The following is a 24,969-nucleotide window of genomic DNA, read 5'->3' as shown; positions in this document are numbered from 1 at the left end:
CCCCGTGCCTCCGGACCCTGCGCTGCCGGAGCCTGGGAGGGGAAGTGCCCAGCTGGGGGCGCAGGGTCCGGAGGTATGGGGGCTGCCCAAAGCCCGTAGCACTCGGCTCTTAAACAGAGCCGAAGAGTCAGGGGAGGAGCAGAGCCTCCGGTCACGGCGGCTCTGCTCCTCCCCGACTCTTCGGCTCTGTTCAAGAGCCGAGCTGCCCCAGCACTACCGGCTTCGGGCAGTCCCCATGCCTCCGGACCCTGTGCTGCCGGAGCCCGGGAGGGGAAGTGCCTGGTCGGCGGCTGGGGTCCGGAGGCAAGGGGGCTGCCTGAAGCCCATAGAGCCGAAGAGTCAGGGGAGGAGCAGAGCCGCCGCGGGAGGGGAAGTGCCTGGCTGGCATTTTCCCGGACATGTTCGGCTTTTTGGCAATTCCCCCCGGACGGGGGTTTGAGTGCTGAAAAGCGGGACATGTCCGGGAAAAACGGACGTATGGTAACCCTAATAGGTCATAAATGTGGATTGGGTAGAAATCATTTCACTAACTTAATAGACTCATGGGACTAGAAGGGACCCTTAGAAGATTTCTAGTCCAGTCCCCTGTACTCATGGCAGATCGAAGTATTATCTACACCATCCCTGACAGGTGTTTGTCTAAACTGCTCTTAAAAACCTTCAATGACGGAGATTCCACAACCTCCCTAGGCAATTTATTCCACTGCTTAACTACCCTGACAAGAAGTTTTTTCTAATGTCCAACACACAAACCACCCTTGCTGCAATTTAAATCCATTGCTTCTTGTCCTATCCTCAGAGGTTAAAGAACGTTTTTTCTCCCTCCTCCTTGTAACAACCTTTTCTGTACTTGAAGATTGTTGTCATGTCCCCCATCCACCCACAGTCTTCTCATCTCCAGACTAAACAACCCCAATTTTTTCAATCTTCCCTCATAGGTCATGTTTTCTAGATCTTTAATCATTTTTGTTGGACTTCTTCTCTGGACTTTCTCCAATTTGTCCATATCTTCCCTGAAATGTGGCACCCAGAACTGGACACAATACTCCACGCTGATTAGGCCTCAACTGGAGGAGAGTGGAAGAATTACTTCTCATGTCTTGCTTACAACACTCCTGCTGATACATAGCTTGTGATGCACTATGACCGCCAGATCACTTTCCATGGTACTCCTTCCTCAACACAGTCATTACCCATTTTGTATGTGTGCAAGTGATTGTTCTTTCCTAAGTGGAGTACTTTGCATTTGTCCATAGTGAATTTCATCTTATTTACTTCAGATCATTTCTCCAGTTTGTCCGGATCATTTTGAATTATAATCCTATCCTCCAAAGCACTTGCACTCCCTTCCAGTTTGGTATCGTCAACAAACTTTATAAGTGTGTACTCTATGCCATTAGCTAATCATTGATGAAGATACTGAACAGAACTGGACCCAGAACTGATCCTTGCAGGACCCTACTTGATACACCCTTCCAGCTTTATGTGCACGCTGCTGTTCTTTAGCTTAGAAGGATGAATAGCGGCTCAAGATGGCTGAAGCAGAGAACTCTTGATTAGCTCGTTTTTTTGCATTTTGAAAACCTCAAACCACTCGTATCAACTTATGCAATCATTTTAAAAACTTAAATTGAAAAACTAAACAATAAAGCCTGTCAAGAAGGATGCACTTAGGACTGCCGATGGATTCTATAGAAGAGGCTTCTATCCGTCTGAGACTGAATCTGCCCCATGTTTTTGTTTGCCAGACTAATAATCAAACTGATTTTTACAACTTAAGCCCACAAAACCTGAAACGAATATTGCATGGAGAAAATGACCTACTGTTTTACTTTTCAGTCTGGACCATCGGTTTTTCAGTGTCCGGGCTCCTCTTACGTCTACATGTGTTTAAAGAAGGAAAAAAGCCTGAACATTACCTGTGTCAATAGAGTACTAGGAGCCAACTGCTGGCCATTATATATTGCATAAGACACAGTGACAGATGCTTAATCATACTGTAGTCTTCAGTTAAGGCATCCATCTATTTGCTAAATAGATGTGGTTTCAATGACACGTGAGCACTGCTCTTTCCAGGGAATATCTTTGCTATTACTGACAAATCTATTATCTTGACCATTAAATTAATATAACACAGAGCCTATGGTAACACCTTCTGACAGAGGTGAGATCATGATGCCACCTTCCCATCCCACAATCAATATGGTTCAGTGGGGAGCCTGTACTTGGCTGTTAAAGATATTTTCAGTTATTCCATATTGTTCTGAACATATTCCATCAGTCGGGGGTGGGCATTTTTACTGCTTTGCTGGGTACTGTATGTAAATATGTAAACTGAGTGCGTGGGGTACGCATTTGTCAGTAGCTACAGGAATTACATTCCAGTGTCTGTGCCTTTTTCATGGTGATGGATGCTGTAGAAGAGCCAGAATAGAAAATGCTCTATTAAAAAAAAAAAAAAAACCCTTTGAGGTAGATTCTGGGCTATGCTGTGGCTAATTGGTGCTTCATAAAGCAGCCCTAAACCTAGCAAACCCAACCAGACAAGAACCATCTCAGTGCACTGCCTGACCCTGATCCCCGCTGTGTGGGTCCGGGTGGACCGAATCAAGGCTCACTCTTACCCGACGGCACAGATGGAGGCTGGGTGAGTGACAAGCAAGCCAGGATGGCAGTGTGCTGAAACAGAGATAAATTGGGGTCCCGCTGAAGATTGTCAGGACAGCAGGGAGTTGTCAGACTTTGACATTTTGGTCAGCTTTCACATACGGCTCCTAACCTGGGCCTTGCCCTCCTGACAAAACAGCTGCCATTTTGGATTAGAGTCAGAGTCAGTGGAGCAGAGTTATTGCCAATGCCATCTGTGTGATGTAGATACAGCGTGAATGTTCTCTAAAACAGAAAGACAAAATAATAAAAACGGGCTCTGTCATAATGCAGCAGGATCCTGTTGGGACTTCTACTGCCCTTCTCTCTCTCACTGTCTTGGAGCTCATGTAACAAAGTGCTTTACTACCGTGTTCGGGCATTCAGCCGGTGATTTCATTGTATGGTGGTACTGATGTGAAATTTAACAGCCCTTGTGTTTGACTATGGTTTCACCAGTTGACAGTAGAAGCCGCATTCTTCATTTAGCTCTTTCAGTCCATTTATTAGATATTATGAAGATTTTCCTTTTCCCGATAGGACTGGTAGTAATCTCTGCAGTGGAAACCTATCAGGAAGCAGTTGAATCTAGTTTCCGATGATTTGTTGGTTAGGAGAAGCATATGTTAGGATAATTTCAGGGCACCTGTTCCTTGATATCCACAAGTGAAAGGATAATGAGGGTATGGTAGTGCTCAAGCAGCAGTTTTTTCAAAGGCAGTGAAAATAACATTGGCCCAGTCAGTACTTATTGGCAAATTAGTGTTTCCAGAGGCTTCCTTTTGCTTGTTCTTTTGCAGGGCATGAAGAAATAAAATTTTACCTAAAGTACCTAGGATTGGATTACCAGATTGCATTTTGCAAAGTAGTTGAGCCTGTTTAGAAACCAGCTAAGCCCCTCTTAAGTCAGTAAAATTTCAATCCAGGACAACCAGTGGTGTTTTTGTTTTGTTTTTGTTTGTTTGTTTTGGTAAAGTTTACTTCTTATTGGGTTATGATGTTTTCCTTTGCATGTTGAGGTATTTCCTTGGGTTTATTGAGCTTTGCTGGCAGTGGAGAATCTGAGCTGCTGCCCGTCAGAAACACGTGAAGATAAAACGGAGCAAACCAAATGTTCGTTTATTCCGTTTTCCCCTGCTGTTTACATTTGTTCAGATGAACACAGTGGTCCTTCTGAGTGAAGGATCCATGCTAGAGAACAGCTGTACACAGATGAACATTCTAGAGACTCTAGTGCAGTGAGTCCTCAGGGAACTTTGTAAGGTCTTTGGGCAGGTATTGTCTGTCACAAATAGGTCCTTACAGCACCCAGCACAGTGGAGCTTCAGTCTGGCTGAAGCCTTTAGATGTCAACTGTAACACCGATAATGGTAACGGGAACAGCCTGGGAGCTGCAACAGAGGACTGAGGGGACACAGAGCACCAAGTAGTATTTTGTCCGGAGTGGGGCCATCTAGGCTTGCTGTAATTCCAGGGGTCTCTTTGATCACATCTTTTTCTGAGGCACTGAGAGGATGAGATTTAGTGCTTTAAAAATGTAACATTACGATTCTAAAAAATTCCTCACGCAAAATGAAGCATAACATCCAATTATCAGTTGCCAGAGACTTATTTTTGTTTTGATTTTGTGACAAGCAGTGTCTATTGTCTGAAGCTTGGACTTTGGGGATATCCATCTGAGGAGCTAACGCCTCTGGGCTGGCTGGCTTGCTCGTTGAACTTGACTAGTGATTCTTGTTGTTGTAGGAGGTCTTCAGCTGAACTGGAATGGGGTGGTGCTTTAGGATAGCAGAAATTTGAGAAGCTGTCAAAATTTACCAGCACTAAAATTTTAACTGCTGGGTTTTTTTTGTCATTTTTCTGCTGCTGACGGTCAACAGTTTCTGGTCCTCAAAACAGAATTGACAATGTCCTAGTGCAAATGGCAATAACTCCTCTGTGTGACTGTCTGACGACAAGCCCAGGACACAGTTAGGTTTGAGAAATCCAAGGTTTCGTGTTCCGCCTCTTTGCTCTATTCTTGTGCACATCCATGGCGTTGAACTGTAGAATCCTCCTAGGAGAGCAGATCAGCATCCTTTTTTGTATTTCACAAGAGCAGAGCAAACAAACAGATGGATCAGAGGGACTGTGTACTCAAGCCACTGAAGGCCGTTTTCATTTAAGGTTTTTCACAGGATTTTTTTTTATAGCCAAAGGCAAGTTCAGATGATTGTACTGCAAATGACAACTAGATGAACCTCCAGAACTTCTGAAACAAAGGTCTGAGCTAATCTACCAGCTTGGAAGTTTAAATCACAGGTGCTAAACCCAAAACTCCAGTGCCAGCCTTCCTTAATTGTAGAGATGGTTACAAGCAACAACAACAAAATTAGGCTCCGAATTCAGATTTGGAACTTTCCTCTAAAGTTTGCTGGAGTTTTGTTTAAAACCCACTTTTAGTTCTTACACCAGGAGCACCATGACGCATTCGTGTTTTAGGCCCTGGGAGTGGATTTTGAGTGGGGAGAGAAGTTAGTCTGCTTCTATTACTGCCTAATTACGGAGTGGCTTAAATGGGTGCTCAGGTTTTTTTGATGGGAGGACAGTCATTGGGATTGAGAATATTCAGGATGTGAGTGACACTAAGCATGAGTTGTGTTGCAGTGAGGATATGCGTTGGCCAAACCAGACAGTCTCCGTGCAAAAGAATAAATGGACACAAATCAGACATCAATAATTATAACATTCAAAAACCAGTCGGAGAACATGTCAGCCTCCCTGGACACTCAATAACAGACCTAAAAGTGGCAATTCTTCAACAACAAAAACTTCAAAAACAGACTCCAATGAGAAACTGCAGAACTGGAATTAATTTGCAAACTGGACACCATCAAATTAGGCCTGAACAAAGCCTGGGAGTGGATGGGTCATTACAAGAAGTAAAAACTAATTTCCCCATGCTAATTTTCCCCTACTGTTACTCACACCTTCTTGTCAACTGTTTGAAATGGGCACCCTGATTACCACTACAAAAGTGATTCTTCCTCCTGTTGATAATAGCCCACTTTAATTGAATTGTCTTGTTAGAATTGGTAAGGCAACCCTCATCTTTGTGTGTGTACGTACACACACACACACATATTACACTCCATGCATCTGATGAAGTGGGTTCTAGCCCACGAAAGCTTATGCCCAAATACATTTGTTAGTCTCTAAGGTGCCACAAGGACTCCTCAGTTTTTTTAAGAAAATAAAGATTCAGAATAAGCTTTTCTGTCTCTACACTGAAGGTTTCAATGGGACAAACAAAATAAATGTAGAGATTTATTTGGCTTTGTTTTATTGAGCTTGATACTTAGTCTGCATGGAATCCTAAAAGTATATGTCCTATGTTCTATAAGAGTTCTAAAACCCTAAAAATGGTTCTGTAGTCCTATTGCAGAGCAGCAAGCTACATCCACTTCACCCCTGCATGTGCTACTGACAAGGACGCTAAATGCTTTTGCTCCTTTTAACGGAGGAAGAAATAATGGTTTTGGAAGCAATGTTTAATGCTTTCAGCAAATCTTTGCAGCTTATATTTTTTTACATTACAGTCATTTTCTCAAGTCAGACATCCCTGCTGCCTGTTAAGTAAACACAGAAAGCATAGATTATGAGTTAAGAGTATCGACAGCATTTCAAGTGCTATCAGAGAACATTTAATTCAGTTTAATTTTGTGATAAATCTCATGTTTAATCCTCTGGTTGCTCCGTAGTCATGTCTGTATTGATCTTTTCTGAATGACTGCGTGCAATTTAATAAACTTTGCCATTAACCCAAGGTTTCTAAAGGGAGAGATTGATCCTAGTATCAAGTCTGATAGAACCAGTAAGTACCTGAGCATCATATAAAACATTAGTGTGAAGATAAAGGTAAGAGTGTAGTGAACATGCTGCTTATTAGGGAGGGAGTTTGGAATCAGGAAGCCCAGACATGTCAGTCTCCTCAAAATCGGCAGCAGATCTTGGCTTGTTTGATTCGCACTGACACCTTTTTTCATGTCTCATTTCTCATATCCGTCTTTTAGCCCATAAAGCAACTTCCTTCCTTTCCCTTTTTCCAACCATAATTACAGCATCTAATTTATTCCGTCTTTTCAGCTCCTGGCATTTGTTTTGTCCAGGTTTCTGAGGTGGTTTTGACTTACAGTAGTACCACGAGCATGGAGTAGATTTCAAAAGTGCAGGTTTGGATTTGTGTTCAACCCTGCACTCAAACTATACCTAATGCCTTAGCTAGGTGACATTTAACGTGGGGAATTGAAGGGAAGACAGGATATAGAGGTTAAAAAATGTAATTTGCTATGTACGTGGTACAACATCTCTTTTTTAAAAAACAAAAAAACAAAAAAAAACATGCTTTTCTTCTGGCCCAGTGCCACAGCCCTACCTCCAGGAAGAAATCTCATTGACTTTTCATGCAAATAGAGGCTGCATGGTTGTGCATTTAGGCCTTGGCCCTGCACACATCTGTGCACCTACTTCATGCGCGTTAGTAGTTCCTCCAAAGTCAGTGGGATTACTTCACTATCGGTCCAATTTTAGGCGGGATTGGCGGGATATTTCCCCCTCCCACCCAACTTTCAGCCAGAAGGAGCAGCACTAGTGCGCTCCAAAGCCCCAGTTTTCAGACTGGTGTGGAGGGGATGGGAGAGGCGTGAGGATGGTTGAGTTCCCAGAACCACAAGTGCTGCTCTATGCAATCCCTTCATCCCCCTGCTGAGAGCCGCCTGACCTCGGGAAAGAGCTCTACTCAGCCAGCTGCCTGCCCAAAGACTGAGCTGTGTTGTGGGGTGGGAGAAGAGGCTTTCGTTTAAAAATATTTATATTCATGATCCTTGCTTGCATGTGTGCATGGATGCCATGTGCCAAGAAGAGCAATAGAGTTAAGTAGTTCCCAAAGCGGGTGTGGGGGGGAATTAAGAAGAATAGGAGAAGATAGGGACTTGGAAGGGAGAGAGGCCAAAATGGAGTGTTTTAACATTACATCAGCTTCAGATTTTTGACCTAAAACAAGAAAATCTTGATTACTGTTCAGCATTATCTGGGCGCTTTTGGTTCTGGTGACAATTCTAACAGCTTGGAGAACTTAACGTAAGGCATGATCCACGAGCAGGTATTCTAGATGTGTGCAAGTGTCCTTGTCTTTCCTCATTTTTGTAATGTATATACTCTGTCCCAGGAACTGAATAATTCCATACTGGATGAAATATGTCCTTACTGACTCACACAACAACTCTTCCCCTCCCCCTCCACCCCCGTACGTCACTGCAGGTTTTATTATTTGGAGTTGGGGCCAAGGGAGAGAGGGCGGAAGAGACTGAGAACAGCATCAGTCTGAGAATGTTTGTAAAAGGATTTAAGGAATGAGCTGAGATGAAGTGCTTTGATATCCATCCTTCTTTCCTTCAAATAAAACATCAATGGCATGCTCGTTTGTCAGCCTTGATTTCACCAAGTACATCTGACATGACATCTTGCATCACCTCTTCAGATTTCAGATGTAGGTTTATATGGCGTAGAGCTTACAGAGCTGGGTGAAAAAATTATACATGAATATCCATATGGTTTTAAAAACTAAGTTGCTTCAGCTGTCTCGGTACCCCTTTTGCGTTTGCTTTCTGCAAAAGGTTGTGTGATTAAATTCTGCTGTCAAAGTTTGTGTAAAAGTGAATCTGATTCTTTTGTACTTGGATACATGCAGAAACTGCTTTCTAAATATACTTTCTTTGAAGTCACACCAGATACCTGATTAGAGCCCTGATTCAGCAAAGCACTTAAAAAGCATTGTATTAAGTCCCATTGACTTTAGCACGTTTACATGTTTAGCTTAATTAGGTCATAAACGTGCGATTCTTGTCCAGACAGGGAACAGAAACAATATCATGTGGCCTATGTAACTAATCACAAATAAGCAAACCAGATGTGATTTTTTTTTTAAAGCAAGCCATAACGTAAATGAAGGTTGTTGAAAATGTCTCAGATGAATTCAAACACTGAATGAATTTGAGTCACGATCCAGTCTCATGGATGTTGGATAGTGGAAAGAGGTGAAGTGTGTTGAAATAAATATGTTGCACATTATATGTTTAGATCTAGCGCCCTAATAAACACCCTGTAAACATCATTAGCACACCACAAAATATAGTTTATGCAAGATCTAAGAAAGAAAGAACTGGTATTCATGTGTCCTTTAACTAAGTCCAGAGAGAGCACAAGTCAAAACATCCTGCAGAGCCTGAGTTAGGGATAGTACAGTTCAGATGATCACTCACCTTTGTAGGTGTGTGTGTGTGTGTGTATTTGTATATGTATATATATGTATGTGTATATATGTGTGTGTGTGTATGTAACATATATATGTATGTTACAGGTAGGGCTGGTAACACCAGCTATTATTAAGGTTGCCTGACATTTTCCATTGTAAGCCCCAATTTTCAGATGCTTGTAACTTTGTTAAACTTTAACTGTTTGCTTTCAAATCTTCTATGTCAGGAGTCTGCCTCAGGCTGAATGTGTCTAGAAAAATGTCAGCCAAATCAGTTCATCCATTTCTGAGAATGAGGCTAGGGAAAAACGCATAGTTTTGCTAGGTTAAAAAAATTCTGGTGATGTTTTCTTTGAAAAGTTCTAGTACCCAACAGCTTTGGAGCAGGGACTTGAAATTTGGCAGGGGATGGTCTTTGCTGTACCGGTAAAAATCTGCCAAAACATGGCCTCTGAAAAATTGCAATTGGCACATGCTCAGTAGAGACTGCTTAGATTTTAGCAGTTAAATTCCCCAAAGATCCCATTTTACACTGAGCATATTCCAGCCTGGAGCTGACCATGACTTTCTCTGCTTCGTCTGGTCCAGATCTAAGCTTGCCAACTTTGTAATCCTTTAAAAAATGGACACTCCAGCAGGAGAGCTGGAACCTCTCTCTCTTAGGCCCTCTCCCTTCTTCGCTCCTTGGCCCTGCCTGCTTCAGGAGGGCTTCATCTGTAGAGGTGGGGCTGGGAACTGTAGCTGCCTGATATGGAGAGGAGCTGGCCCCAACTGAGCAGGGGCTGGTGTGGGTGATGGGCTGGCACCTCCCCCGCCTGCAACAACCGAACTTTGGGTGTCTGGTCAGTATATCTGACTGGACAAGGTCAGGCCCTCTTTTCAACTGGACTTTCCGGTCAAAAACCTGGCACCTGGCCCCACCCTATGCAGATCTGGGCAATTGAACTGAGAGGAGGGCACCTGTTTCTCCTGTACTCCCAGTGACTGCTCTGTTGGGCCCAGACAGGGTGAGGACGCTGCCTGATTTGAATTCAGAGGGAGCTACCGTAAGACTGAGGGCGTAGATTAGGACAAGGAGCATGGGGGAGAGATGGGGTGGAAGCCGGGCCTGGAGACTAGAAGGGTGGGGGAGATGGAAACTTTGGCTGGGAGTTTGGGTGCAAGATGCCTGGGACTGGGAGTTGGGGAGGACTGTGACTGACTGAGCAAGAAAACTAGTGGTGGGAGCTGGGGGAATTGGAAATGGCTGGGCAAGGAGACTTGGAGTAGGGATGGGGATGGGGCTGGATCTGGGATGAGACTTGCTGGGGAAGAAAACTGGAACAAGAAGTCTTAGGAGTGGAGGCAGGGACTGGTTAGGTGAGAAGACTAAGACTCGGATGAAGAGCTGGGAGTGAGATTCCCAGCTGCAACTGAAGTGAATGTGAGCTGTGCTTGAACATATGAAGAGCTGTATAATGCTAAGTACTTTTTTTTTTTAAATAAATCAGGCATCTCAAATTGGGCACCCAAAATTAGTGGATAAGTTTGACCTTAATGTCTTAGTGCCACAGTTGTTCATCTGTAATTTTGGGAAGAATATTCCCCCATCTCACAAGTGTGTTGTGTAAATAAATTAATTAATATTTGTGAAGCACTCGTATACTGTTGTGATAAATGCTATAGACGAGCCCAGGAAAAAACTAGTTATGCTGTCTTTAAAGCTGTTTGAAAAGTGTGCAAATTAAGGCATGGGGCCACACACTGAACAATGAGAAGAAAACAAAATATTGAATTGCTGCTCCTTACCTGTACACCATCCTTTCTGTGCATGGTGGGGAAAAAAAATAGTATGTGATCATGTAATTAAAGACTATCGTAATGCATACCCACAACGGGGCTGAATTAAGGCTGCACAAGGAACCTTAATTCTGGCATCTCCTGATTTTTGAAAGTTTAATTTTGAGACCTTAATGTTCTTCTACTATAGTTTTTTCGTGTGTAATTTATATCAGCAGCACCCAAAAAGGAACTGCATGTATATCAATGATATTGTTAACCACCGATTTTTGTATGAAAAATCAAAGCAATCTCATTGCTGCAGACTCTTTTTATGAACCATATCTCAAACAGACAGCCAAGTGCTCTTTCTATTGTTTCTGCCTTCATCTGTAACATCATGGGGTCCTGCAGACTGGTACAGCTTTTCATCTGCAGTTTGTTGCACAGCACTGAACTACTTTGTTGTGAGATTCAAGGGAGATGCGGGAGAGATTGGATAATAACACTGTTCTACAGCCAAAATGCTTCTGAAATAAATGTAGTCAAACTTTACTAATTCTGGTTCACTGAGAACGAAAATGATGCTTAAAATTGTCGTGCAAGAGATTCCCGCTACATCAAGAAAGATGGGCCACTCCAACAGTCATTGGAGCCTGGGAAGAAAAGTGTTCAGCATCCACCACTTGTTGAATCAAGGAAGATTTTGTTACCACACAGCTTACACATCAAGCTGGGTCTGAAGAAGAACTTTGTCAAGGCCATTGACAAAACACAAGCAGCTTTCAAGTACCTCTGTGGAAAATTTCCAAGGTTAAGTGAAGCTAAGATAAAGGAAGGTGTCTTTGTTGGTCCTCAGATTCGTGAACTTCTTCGAGATGATGCATTTGACCATGCACTGCGTGGCAAGGAAAAGATGGCATGGAAAGCCTTCCAGTTAGTGGCAATAAATTTTCTCGGAAACAACAAGGCAGACAACTACAGGTTGTTGGTGGAAAACCTCCTCAAAGCGTACAAAAGCCTGGGTTGCAACATGTCACTAAAGATACATTTTTTGCACTCTCATTTAGATTTTGTTTCCAGCGAACTGCGGAGCAGTGAGCGACGAGCACGGCGAGCGATTTCACCAGGACATTGCAACAATGGAGAAACGCTATCAGGGTAAATAGAGCCCATTAATGCTTGCAGACTATTGCTGGACAGTGACAAGAGATGCTCCATTTAATGAATACAAGAGACAAGCCACGAAGTGCCGAGTAGACACTGAATAGGACTAAACTATGTACAGAATAGTTTTTTGCCTTTTGTTTCATAATAAATTTTATTTATATAACCCTTTTGCTGATTTTTAAAGTGTTACATAAACAGGACAGGTGCAATATTATCATGTAAAGCAACCATAAACACATGAAGACCTAGGTTTACAATTTGATTAAAACTCTATCATCGACACAATATACATAGACATAAAATGTAAAAACTTAAATATCTTAGAAACAGTAGCCAATCAGTTGTTTTAATTGTCATATTTGAATTCAGCACATCAAAATACATAATAAATAGCACATTTTATCTCTGAAGCAGACGACTTCTCAAAAATTGTAGACCAGTGTAATTTTTCAAACACAAAGCAAACAAACAAAAAGACCAAGATCAAACCTTTCTGCAGAGATCTAGTAACTTGAGTAAATTGCTTGGGTTAGTGGATCTGTTAGCCACTTAGTGTGCTTGACATCATGGCTTTCTCCTCCAATCCTCAGTGTCCTACAAATCATGTAATTTCCAAAGTTTGAGAAATCCGTTCTCTTTTGTAGTGCACTTCCTATTCACCTACCCCCATGCTGTGTTGCTTCCTTAAATGTTTCCAAAAGCTTGGTTTCAGCATAATCCAGCTATAGCTACGTTTAGCTGTTATATCCGAAGGAAAAATGAAGGACTATTAAAAACATCTTATGCAACTTTCTAATTTTGAAAGATTTCAGGGAGCAGTGAGTGCATCATTTTCAGGCCTCCAGGTCTTGCTGATGTTGCCAAAACTATAGTGGTAAATTAGTAAGCCGAACTAAGAGCATCACTGAAGGACATTTCCATCAATCAAGTCAGAGAATTATTCCAAAACTCGGCAGTGTGAGTTGATCAAGATTTGCCAAAGTATGATAGGAACTTTGGTAGTCATCCGACTGGAATTATTTCTTGTAATGCAGTTTTTGCAGCTGTTTGCTAGTGTTCCAATTGTTTGGCTAACTTACTAGATAGAGAGATTCTGTGCATGCTGCTAACTAAACGTCAGGATTTCCAGTTCTTAGCTGTGTAGTCTAGACATCTTAATTTCTTGATAACTAAATTCTGAATATCCAGTTTGCTGTGTTTGAAACAAACAAAACCCTCCCAAAAAACAGATACTTCCCCTTCCTCCTCCTCCTTCTCATGCTTATATTTCAGTCCTGCACACTCTTCCCTTTACAACTCCCATTGGCTTCAATGAAGATAGAGGGTGCTTAGCATCTCCAAAGACAAGGTCCATAAAGCATAGACAAAGCTGACAGCTGCTTCCAGCTTTGTGTTTTGTAACACGTAAAACCAAATTTTCTAAATGGCATAAAAAGAACAGCTCCTTCTTTCTTCATTGGGGTCCATGACAGACACCGAACTCAGTCTTCTCATGGCCTATTTATAAGACCCTTTTAGATGCTATTTCCTTTGAAATCCAAAGCATTCCTTTTGCAATTGACATTCTGAATAGTATGCACAACTGTTGTTTGACTCTGAAAAGTCATCTTGGTGTAATTGTTGCTCTGGGACGTTGGCATTTGGGCTGTGGGTACTTTAAGGGAGAGGTACTACCTGCACTCCACTGCTGTCAGGTGTAATTTGAGTGATGTAAAGTTTTTGCAATGGATGGGTTGGGTTGTCTTCATTTCTGAATGTTCTCCGGTTGGCAGTAAAATGGGGTTACAGAGCTCAGGTCGCTTTGTAACAGGTTGTTTTACATTGTTGGGGGTTTTTTTTAATTTTTTTTTTTTGTTTGTTTTTTTAAATGGAACATTTAATTTGAAGTTGCATTGCTTTGTAACACTTGTGGTTTTTTTCTTTTAACAAAACCACACTCTTCTCTTAAGGGTTTTATGGCAAGTATGGTGTATATTTTCAAGCTTCACTCCAGGTTAACTGTATTCCAAACTGTAAAAGTTGGGATGTGCTAGCTCTGAAATACCGTGCTTTTTTCCCCAAAAAGATTTCCATTGTCTAGGGGCATATTCAAAGCAGATTCAGAAACGAAGCCCCTTTCCAGTTCAGAATGAAACCGGAACAAAAAGTAACCCATAAAAACATTTCATGGAGACTGAGGTTTGAACCTGTTAATAATCTGAACACCTGGAGTTTCAGCCAAGAAACTTGGCCTTGTTCTCTGCTGCATTAGGGCTTCTTTCTGTGGCTTTGTCTTTCCTGGGAGAAGAATCCCTTAGCATAGGCTGACAGAGCTGCTATACCAGTTCCTATATCACGTTTCCCCTCTTGGTCACTGGCACAGATGGCTAAATAAATAGGATATCTCCATTAATGTATTTATTTATCTCCTAGAATTGGAAGGGACCTTGAAAGGTCATTGAGTCTAGTCCCCTGCCTTCACTAGCAGGACCAAGTACTGATTTTGCCCCAGATCCCTAAGTGGCCCTCTCAAGGATTGAACTCACAACCCTGGGTTTAGCAGGCCAATGCTCAAACCATTGGTTTGCGGGGGAAGTAACTAGGGATCCCCTACACCAGGGGTTGGCAACCTTTCAGAAGTGGTGTGCCGAGTCTTCATTTATTCACTCTAAGGTTTTGCGTGCCAGTAATACATTTTAATATTTTTAGAAGGTCTCTCTCTATAAGTCTATAATATAGAACTAAACTATTGTATGTAAAGTAAATAAGGTTTTTAAAATGTTTAAGAAGCTTCATTTAAAATTAAATTAAAATGCAGAGCCCCCCGGACTGGTGGCCAGGACCTGGGGAGTGTGAGTGCCACTAAAAATCAGCTCGCGTGCCGCCTTTGGGACGCGTGCCATAGGTTGCCTACCTCTGCCCTACACCCAGCTGTTCTCTGGCTGCTGAAATGGAAGCTCAAGGCTCTAGGCTTCAGATGCAAACTAGCTTGCTGGGGACCAGATACCTAGGATTTGTGAGCGCGTTCACCCAACAAAGCTGTGAGAACGACTGCTATGCTGCCAGCGAGGCTCTGGCCCATTATATCTAAGCTGGCACTTAGATACTACGGTGATCAATTCCTTTGAAATAAACGGGGCAAGTTTCACCCAACGCTGGTACTTTGAGAACTCTGTATGTGCTTCAAAGCTCCCATTGTGTAAAACAGTCTCTGTGCGTCCATGCTTTGCCTCTGCTCCTTCCCAGACACATAATTTGGTTTGAAATCTTCATATTAATTGGAGTAAGATGATGGCACTGCCACCCGGCAGACTTCAGCAGGCTTCCTGCTTGCTTGAGTCACGGCAGGAGACCATTCCGCGTATGCAGCTATTCTGTGTTGGGCACGGAGAGAGAGATTGGTTTGATTCATGTGCCTCATAGAAATAAAACAAATGGATTTTTTTTAGATTATACAGTACGCTCATAAATAGTAATACACATTTGTATTGAATTGCATGCAATTACGTACTTATACATTTAAGGCACCTTATTGATGAAAGATGCCTCTGAATGATATGACATACCGGTAGTTGGTTTTAAAATAAGGCTTATGTGTTTATATTATTTATTTAATACTATAGACGTTTGTGTGTAGGAGGGAGAGGGGAGAGAAACACCAAGATAAGAATGTATCGTTCATAGGATCAGCTATCCATTTTGAACCAGCTCTTGTGTGTAGCTGTTGAAAACTGTGCCTGACACGAAATACCAAGTCTCCTTATCTATCTAGGTATGCGTATGGCCCCCGGTCACCTTAATGACATTTATTATTTGTATTATGGCAGTGCCTAGTGGCCATGAGTGAGATTGGGCCTTCGTTGTGCTTGACACTGTACGTATATATACATCCCTACCCCGATATAACGTGACCCAGATATAACGCAGTAAAGCAGCGCTCCGGGGGGGGTGGCAGGGCTGTGCGCTCCGGTGGATCAAAGCAAGTTCAATATAACGCGGTAAGATTTTTTGGCCCCCGAGGACAGTGTTATATTGGGGTAGAGGTGTAGTAAGAGATGGTCCCTGCTCTTACTGCAATCTAAATATAAAAGACAAGCAAAGGGTGGGAAGGGGAAACTGAGCCACAGATAGGGGAAGTTAGACTTGCCCAAGGTCACGCAGCAGGATAGGGGCAAAGCTGGGAATGGAACTGAAGTTTCCTGCTCCTAGTCCAGTGCCCTATTCAGTGAACCATGCTGCTACTCATCCTTGTGAATTTAATATGGAATCTTTTTCTTTCTCTGGATTTAGCTCTGCCTGCTCCAGCTCCCTCCTTTCCTGAAGTGAATCAAACTCTGCTTGCTGCAGTGATACCCTTAGTCCTCGCCTCCACTCAGACTCTGTTACCCGCTTCCAGTCTCAGGCCAGGCCAGTGGTCAGCCAGAATGCTTTCTTCTTCTTTTGCTGCTCCAGGAGGAGCCAAGCAGTGGTAAACATAAATGGACAGTGAATGTTTTGACAGAACTCCTCTTGCTGGCTGTGCTGTGTCTTCTGTCTCTCAGATCCCCTCATCCATGACTCTCTTACTTTGAAAAGGGACTAGAATGTAGTAAAGAAAGGGGAGCTGCGTCATTCCAGGCTGTCTGCTGATGGCTGGGTCTGGAGGGAGCTGGAAAGCCTGTTGTTCAAATGTTGAGGCCCACTGAGGGGCTGCTCTTCCCATCGAGTGCCAAGCCTATTGTACCTCCCGTACTCTGCTAAATCAGCCCTCTGCCATCTATTTCCTTTCTCCCCAGCAGCTTTAAAGAGAGGAACAAAGGAATTACCATAGCAGAACACATCCAGTGATGTATGTAATCCGTTATTCTGTCAGACAGTAGCCTATTTCAGAGGCTTCCAAGACCGAAGGAAAAAAAAATACGTCAAATCTGGCCTTTTCTGGAGTACTGTACCATACAGGGTGGGGCATATGGGCACAGAGCAGTTTGTCCTGAAGTCTTCCCCAGCGGTGCTAGTGGGGGGGTGGGGATGGAGTGATGGGGCTCCACCTGTTCCGCAGGGCATGGGCCGAGGAGGCTTACCTGGAGCAAGGAGCACCCACTGGTGGTCGGGGTGCCAGTGCCGCCTCCTGCCCAGCCTGGGCTGGAACCCCCACACTCCCTGGCCTCCACATTCGAATAATGGTGGAGCTGGGGGGAGCTGTGTGCGCACGTGGCAGCCAGAAACCCCTAACCTGGGCCAGCTGAGCCCCACCCCCCCGGTTCCCCAGCCTCCTGCCTGCTGTCCTCACCCCTCTTCTCACCTCCCCCCCCACACACCCCGACCCAGGATTATGGGCCCCTTCCCAAGTGTGGGCCTGGTGCCATGGAGCCAGTGGCGCCATTATAAACCCAGTACTTCTCTTACTACACCACTTCCTTCACCTGCCGGTCAGTTCTGCAGACAAAAAACTGGACTCATGTCTTAGTTTTCTAGGGGCTAAAGCCTGGTGAAATTGAAGGCAGTGGGAAGTTTTGCCTTTGACTTCAAAGGGATAAGATTTTGGCCTCAGCACTCTGTTATGAATCCTACCGCGATATAAGGCAGCAAAAGGCTGGTGCCTGTTCTGGAGTAATTTGGTTCTGATTTCTTTGTATTGAGCAATCTAAAGCTAATGCAAAGGTAACCCACCAAATTGGAGGCGAGACCCGCTTCATGATTTGTAACTGCGAGCTGCATGAATGCATTGCTCTCTTGTCTCTATTTCTAGCAGTGAGCAGAGTATATCACATCTTTTGGGGAATGCAGCAATTATCGCCTATCTGAGAATTAGGTCATGACCTTGCCCCAAAAACTTAAGGTCCCATTTGTTCACTTGCCTTGGGTGTACACTGAGAGATGCCCTTACAGGTGAATTCCACTCCAAATAATAAACTAACTAGACTCTGCATAGTGATGGCTCTAAACTCAACAGAATTGTTGGCAAACTTAGCTCAGATATGGGGGGTTTGGTTTAAAAGATTTAACCCAGCTGTATCTGGGCTACCCTTCAGAGCAGCAGGGAATTATGGCCCATCCAGCAGCTTTCATTAATGCTAATGGGAGTTAGTCACTTCTTGATGGAAGTATTAGACCCTCGAGACATTTTATAAGTTTGGAATTCTGCCACTGTTGCATTTAGATTCTTAGCCACAGAAACATTCCTGCAGAAGCTTTCTCGCCGTTAGGGGAATATTTTTCCCACAAAAGTCTCTCTTCTCTCTTCCCCTCCCCTTTGGAATTTACTGTGGGTCCTGATAGTGGTTTTAAGGCACAAACACTAAATCCAGTAGCCTAACAAAGTCCCTGGGTACAAGTACGATCAGGTTTGTGTAAGTGCTCCTCATAAACCAGTAGATTTTATGCTGACTTCACAGAATAAAGTGTGATTGTGAGCTCAGATATAGCATAACTTCCTTCATAATGAAGCACCTTTTTGTTTCAGTGCATTACAGCATATGAATTGTAATTCTGGCACGTCCACTTATTTTGAAGGGGGTCTGTGGAAAGTCTGGCTTTACTAAGAGTTTGTCAATGTATTTCAGTACAGTTCAACCGCAAATTACTGAGCTCCATGCTGGAAATACTGGGTGATTCTTTACCCTGAGTAATGCAGGAGGTCAGACCAGATGGTGAATAGATTTTAAACTCAAAAAATTTTACCACTATCATCAACTTGGTATAGTACTCCTGAAGTCAATCCTCAGTGAAGTCAGTGGAATTATGCTGATTTATATCAGCTGAGTATCTGACTTAACAATCGGTGAAAAATATCGGTCAAAATATAACATCTTAGGCATGGGGATGTTATTTTAGTGGGACTGGGAAGACAAGCTAACACTTCTTTCACGTATTCCATGTTAATAATAATTACCTAGCTGCCATATAACTAGACTTGGAAGAATTAGGTTTTTAGTGGTAGATGTCGATTTCAACGTACGCACACCAACTGATAAAAAAATATCTATCAATGATTGATAAAACTTTACAGATGAGCAAGCAGCATTTTGCTTACTTTTCCTGAGAACTTGTTAGTGTTTGATTTAAGGATATTAACTTTGTATGTTTTGACATGTGTGATGTTGACAATTTGTGTTGTACTGGTTATAATGCTTTAGCTTTCTGAATCTCAACATCTACTGTCATTAAATCATTATTCTGATCCCTCCTTCATTCTCCAACTGTGAACATTTAAATAGATTATTTTGGTTCATCAAAATTATTTTTTAAAAAATAAAAATTGAATTCTGCCAAGTCTCTATATAATGCTTTTCTTCAGTGGTTCTCAAAGCTCTATACACAGAGGAGGGATGGGGAGACGAAAGCACAGAGAGGTGAAGTGCCTTGATCTTAAAGCCTTTTAAAAAACATGGATTAAGGCTACTAACTCTCCTCTGAAATGGTTAATAACAAATGAATACAACTGAGGCACAGAGAAGCTAAGGAACTTGTCTAAGGTGCCTTAAATGAATGGCAGACCTGGGAACAGAACCCGAGTCCTTGCTCTCAGTCCTCTCTAATGACTGTAAAACGCTCCCTGTTCTTTTCAATATCAAAGCTGAATAGTGACCGCCTCCACTTTAACTAAGGGCTGGTCTACACTGGGGGGGGATCGATCTAAGATACGCAACTTCAGCTATGCGAATAGCATAGCTGAAATCGAAGTATCTAAGATTGAATTACCTGGGTTCCACATGGCGCAGGATTGACGGCCGCGGCTCCCCCGTCGACTGCGCTACCGCCGCTCGCTCTGGTGGAGTGCCGGAGTCAACGGTGAGTGTGTTCGGAGATAGATATATCGCGTCTTAACGAGACTTGATATATCGATCCCGGATAAATCGATTGCTACCCGCCGATACGGCGGGTAGTGAAGACATACTCTAACTCTGTTCATGGTTTTAGGTATAAATCCTGTGAAGTAAGCATTTAGAGGGAGTTTTCTAACAAAAGCCAAATGGATGGTGAGGTGTATTTCTGTTCACTGATCCGGATCAGGAAAATTTGTCTGGCTTCTTATATAATATTTTTGGCAGAGTCTGTGGTATTTTCTTCTTGTTCCGAACCTGCATGTGCTAAGAGAACCAATGGCATCGCAGAGCTTTCTTATGCTCTATCTTTCATTCCCAGCTTGTTCCATCAGCAGTTGTAATGTTGAAGTTACGATGAACTGAGGTCTGAAGGCTCCAGGACCAGAGGACATGGGGAACCTTGAGCTAGGAAGGCTGGTAGCTATTCCTCTGGGTGCTCAAGATCCACTCAGCCTGACATGTTAGCAGAGTATGCTCAGTGCTACGTTGTCTAAATAGACTTGGCAGAATTCCATTTTTATTTTTTTATTTTGACAAATATCTGTTTTTAAGCATTTATTTTTATCTATTTACATTTTCAAAGCTGTGGGTAATTATATCTGATTGAGAGAATGAGACGGGTCAGACAATAATTATTCAATGACTAGCCATCGAGCTATAAAAAGTTAAAGCTTTAACAATAAAACACAAATTGTCAATGTCACATGTCAAAACATACCAAATCCTAAAATTAAACTCTAATAAAAAGTTCTCAAACATAATTTTTCTTTCTTTCCCTGTCTCTAAATTTAGATTATTGTTGATGGAAATGTTTGTTTGTTTGTTTGTGTATGTTGGGTGAATTCAACATTTACTGATGAAAACTAATCCTTCCAAATCTATTTAAAAATAGGCTTCTATGTTCTAAATGTTGATAGGGAAACAAATAGTAGTGGGCTTGAGCCACAACATCTGCATCCAAATTTGATTATTACCAAGGATTTGAGGGTGTCTGCAGCCAAGAGTTGATCATAAGAACGGCCATACTGGGCCAGACCAAAGGTCCATCAAACCCTGTATCCTGTCCTCTGACAGTGGCCAGTGGCAGGTGCCCCAGAGGAAATGAACAGACAGGTTATCATCAAGTGATCCATGTCCTGTCACCCATCCCAGCTTCTGGCAAACAGAGGCTAGGGACAACAATCGTGCAAATGGCAGAGATAGGGGTCAGTTACCAAGTTGGGACCTAGATGTAAACTTCCCAAAACACTTGTGTGGGTGGGTGGTTCAGGTGAAGTAATTGCAAAGACCCCTGTTAACTCCAATGGGCTTTGAATCAGGCCTTTGTTTTGCTTTGGGCCCAAATCTAAATGTGCCGAAAGAAATTTGAAAGTCTAGAGACTGCTTTAAAAAACATGGTGTTTGTTAATTTGAGCCTTATAAGCACTTGTTGACTTAATAAATGTACAAGCAGTTGATAAACGGGTTGTGTTTGCAAATATTGGTGCTGATGAACTCACGCCAAGAGGCAGGGCTGGATGCAGGTATATATGTGTGTGATGAGAGTGAGTCATGTAACATTGTAATGAGTAATGACACTAGATGTATCTGACCCCTCAATTCCAGTAGCTTTAGAATTTTATTCTACACTTAAAGTTCTTTGGTTGAGAGAGAACCCATTAGGTCCCACTTAAAGCTGCTTTGCGCTTCTGTGGAGATTCAAAGCAGCCTTGCCAAAATCCGTTCAGTCAGCCAGCTGGAGATTTGCAACATATAAAAACTTTCTTGGCAGCACAGAGTCAAGTGCCTGATGTGGCCAGGGCTGGGGGATTTAGCTGATGCACTTGGCGATCCCTGCCTGGCAGAACAGCCCTTTAGGGCAGGCCGTTGTAGCTGGTATAATTTAGAGCAACCCAGAGGCTTCCCTGAGTTGTTCCTGGACCAGTGGTTGGTGGCTTGAGGATCATGAACCCACAAAGGTGGTTTACTGCTTCCTTTGTGGTGCCTTCTCTGAACTGCGCTGAATACAGAGAGAGCCTGTGGATCTGTCCCAGTCTATTTCAGTGAAGTAGAGCTGCACAAATGCAATGGGCTTGTTTTTAACATGAAAAGAAGTCATTTCCCAGCCTGTACCACAACCAATAATTCTGTATTTTCTCTCTCCTCTCCCACTCTGCCCCACCTTCACCCTCTTGTGCAGAAGGACGTAGCACTGAAGCCTCAGGAACGTGTGGAAAAGCATCAGAATCCTCTGGCCAAGAAGAAACGGGAAGCACTTACCAATGGGCTGTCGTACCATCCAAAAAAGCACAGACTTAACCATCACCAGTACAGCTCAGACCGGGAAAATGACCGCAATCTTTGCCAACACCTTGGGAAAAGGAAGAAATTACTGAAGGGACTCAGACAGGTGGGAGACAAGTTATTTGTTTGGGGGCGGGGGAAGGGTTGCATATCTTCTCTTCATATATAGTCCGTGGGATCTGCTTATTAGATCCCGGTGGTTCTTATGCTTCTTTTAACCACTTTCCGGTTGTCTTATGGTTGGGCCACCTGGTGTTTCCTTTTCATTTACAGCTAGCTTATCTGGTAGGAGGAGAGGGACGCTGAGTGGGACTGTTAGATGGAATGGGAGGAAGGGAGACCTGTGTAATGACTCTAGGTGGTAGGTGATGAGCAAGAATGCCGGAGGCTGCAAGTTCTTCTCTTAAGCTACAGAGCCTCACTTGGGCAGGCTGTAAGACTGGCAAGGCCGGGGAGTGCAGCATCTCGGGGTTCTAAAGGCAGCAGAAAAGCCAGCAGGAATCAGGATGAATCTGTGGCACGAATATGCTTCTGTTGACTTGAGATTTTGTACACAGAAGCATGCGACTCCCTCTGAATAACAAGGGCAAGGTGAGGTAATTGTGAGAGGGGGAGCTGCTAATCAAGACAAATGGAACTGGAAGACTGATTACTGTACAAGGAGCTCATTTGTAGAGTGTCTGTGGTACTAGTGTGTACTCTTTTGGGTTACTAATCACCATTCCCCTGAGCAAGAACTTCACACCTACCTTACATTGCTCTTCTTACGGCAGTCGCTGTGGCTCACAGGTGAGGAAATGAGGGAGTGCATAGCATCCAGGATTACAGCACTGGAGCCTGGCAACTTGGGCTCATAATTCAACAATCTGTAGAGAAGTCTGTTCCTCACGTAAAAAAGAAAAAAATCTTAGTGGCAGGTGTGATATTTCCGGGGGGGGTTGTAAAAAAAAAAAAATAGCCTTGCTTCCAAATCTTTCTTTGATTGAGAAATATATATGTAATATCTCCTTTTGTATTTATATCAGTTCTGTATGGAAGACTAATCCTTTGGAGACTTTCGTATATTGTGTATAAAAATATCATACGTGCTAATTTGTCTGTCAAGCTGGAGAATAGCAGAGTTAAGAGACCATACAAGTTCAAATTTGTCTGAAACTTACATGTGATTAAAAACAAGCTTTTACCTAAGATTAATACAATTTTTCCATGTCTGTTTTTAATTCCAATGAAAACAGAGAACGACTAAGCCCTTCTCTGCAGTGTTTGCAACCTAAATGTTGCAGAACTGAGAACCTGAAAGTGGAAATGACTATAGGCAAAGGTGATTTTCATTGAGCTGAGGGAAGCTCAAAGAGTAAATAACGTGTCAGTAATAAGTAAATTGACTATTCATTTTTAATAATCAAAGTTGTAACTATAGATAAAAAATAATTTACAATATTTTTAAACTTACAATGTTTAGAACTAAGGTAGTTGGAGATTAGTGGTTCAGCACAGAGGACAACTTAAAATGCCTATTCTGCATGCATACTATTTTGTTACCTTTTACTTTTTGGAAAGTTGGTGAATTGTCTTTAATAAAGCTGATGCAGCAATTGTGTTGTTTGGAGTAGGTATTGCAAAATTTGAGTAGGCAGTTGCCACTACAGAACTGTTCGAGGAAGAGTTGAAAACGCAGTCGGGGACTTAAAATTGTGTGTTGAAGGATTGAAGAGGAAGAGAAGCATTTTCTATGTTCTGACACAAATTTCTGACTCTGTTCCTTTTAAGAGGATCTGATTATTTTAAGTGTCTACTGTGTGCATCGTCTTCATAAAATGTGACTTGTTACCACACTTGATTCCCATGTCATTGCATATTATCAGATGCAAACCTTCTACTTGGCTCTTAAGCAATGAAAGAGTCACCCTATGTGCTGATGGAGGTTATTTATGAGGTTGTAGGGTAGGGGGTGTGGGGTTTTTTTGCTTGTTTTTTTAAAGATTAAATATATACCGACTCAGAAGCTATTGAGCTGACAGATGTCATGGAAAATGTTTTCACTTTTAGCTGGTAAATCTGAGCTTAATTCCAGAGGGATAAGACTGAAAAAAGACAGAGTGAGAAGGAATAAAGTATCCTATCCAATATCAATTAATGCCTGTGATTGAGGTACATCTCTTTAGATAAGAACACACTCTCATCAGCAGTTTAGGGGCTGACAAATCCAGGTGATTTTAGCACTTAAACAGAGAAAGAGAAAGAGGGGGGGGGTGTATCATTGAAAAGATGGCAAAGCTTATTTAAGAAGACATACCCAGAGGCATTCAATCCAGCATATATTTCCTTCTCTTTTTTGCGTTTCAATGCAAGTAGTAAACAACCTGCAGAAACTAGGCAAAGGAAAGGTTCCAAATGCAGTTCTTTTTTTTTTTTTTTTTTTGTATTAACGAAGCATTCTCTCTCCCTGCACCACTTCACAATCATACACCCTTATTCTTATTTTCCCCAGCCAGCACTCTCTTTCCCAGCAGTCATTTGGTCTCCTGGGGTTTTTGGATGAGACTGATTCACACCACTGAAGTCAGTAGTATTACAGTCACATCAGAATGAGAGGAACATAGGGCCCATTGATTTTAAAATTGGCAGAGAAGCAAGGATATGGGGATACTAGTGAGAAGATAATATAAGGGCTGTGGGGGATCTGCTTAGTTGGGGCTATTTTGTGTGGGTGGATGTGCATTAGTAAAACATATTTATCTTGCATTTCAACAAGAAATGCTGAATTGTCCCAGATGTGCATGTTACACGAGTGCAAAATGATACAATCTTGATGTCGTCACTTGTACTTGCACCCTGGAGTGAAATTCTGGCTACAGTACAGCCCTGTTGGGAAGTGTTGCGTACCTTGAGATTGTTCATTGTTTCAATGGTGGTTAACAGTCCTGGCTGACATGCCTCTGTGAAATCTGTTACCAGCTGAATGTAACTCTCACATGCAGGATTTACAAGATGAAGCGCTCTCATCAAATGGATTTCATTCAAGTCAGCTATCAT

The 24,969-nt window shown here is 42.6% G+C and overlaps 1 protein-coding gene across 5 annotated transcripts in view; it reads left to right on the top strand.

Moving 5' to 3' along the window:
* The window catches only part of AUTS2 (activator of transcription and developmental regulator AUTS2), a 980,988-nt gene that overhangs the window by 245,694 nt on the left and 710,325 nt on the right, over nt 1-24,969 (top strand). For all 5 annotated transcript variants that reach the window (XM_034752724.1, XM_034752728.1, XM_034752725.1 and 2 more), the window contains exon 2: nt 21,830-22,039. In XM_034752724.1, coding sequence (XP_034608615.1) covers nt 21,830-22,039 — 210 coding nt within the window. The remainder of the gene's footprint in view (nt 1-21,829; nt 22,040-24,969) is intronic.

This window comes from Trachemys scripta, chromosome 18, assembly GCF_013100865.1.
Source record: "Trachemys scripta elegans isolate TJP31775 chromosome 18, CAS_Tse_1.0, whole genome shotgun sequence".
NCBI classification, from domain to species: domain Eukaryota; kingdom Metazoa; phylum Chordata; order Testudines; family Emydidae; genus Trachemys; species Trachemys scripta.
The sequence above is the reverse complement of the archived record's forward strand: the minus strand, read 5'-3'. Positions and strand labels throughout refer to the sequence as shown.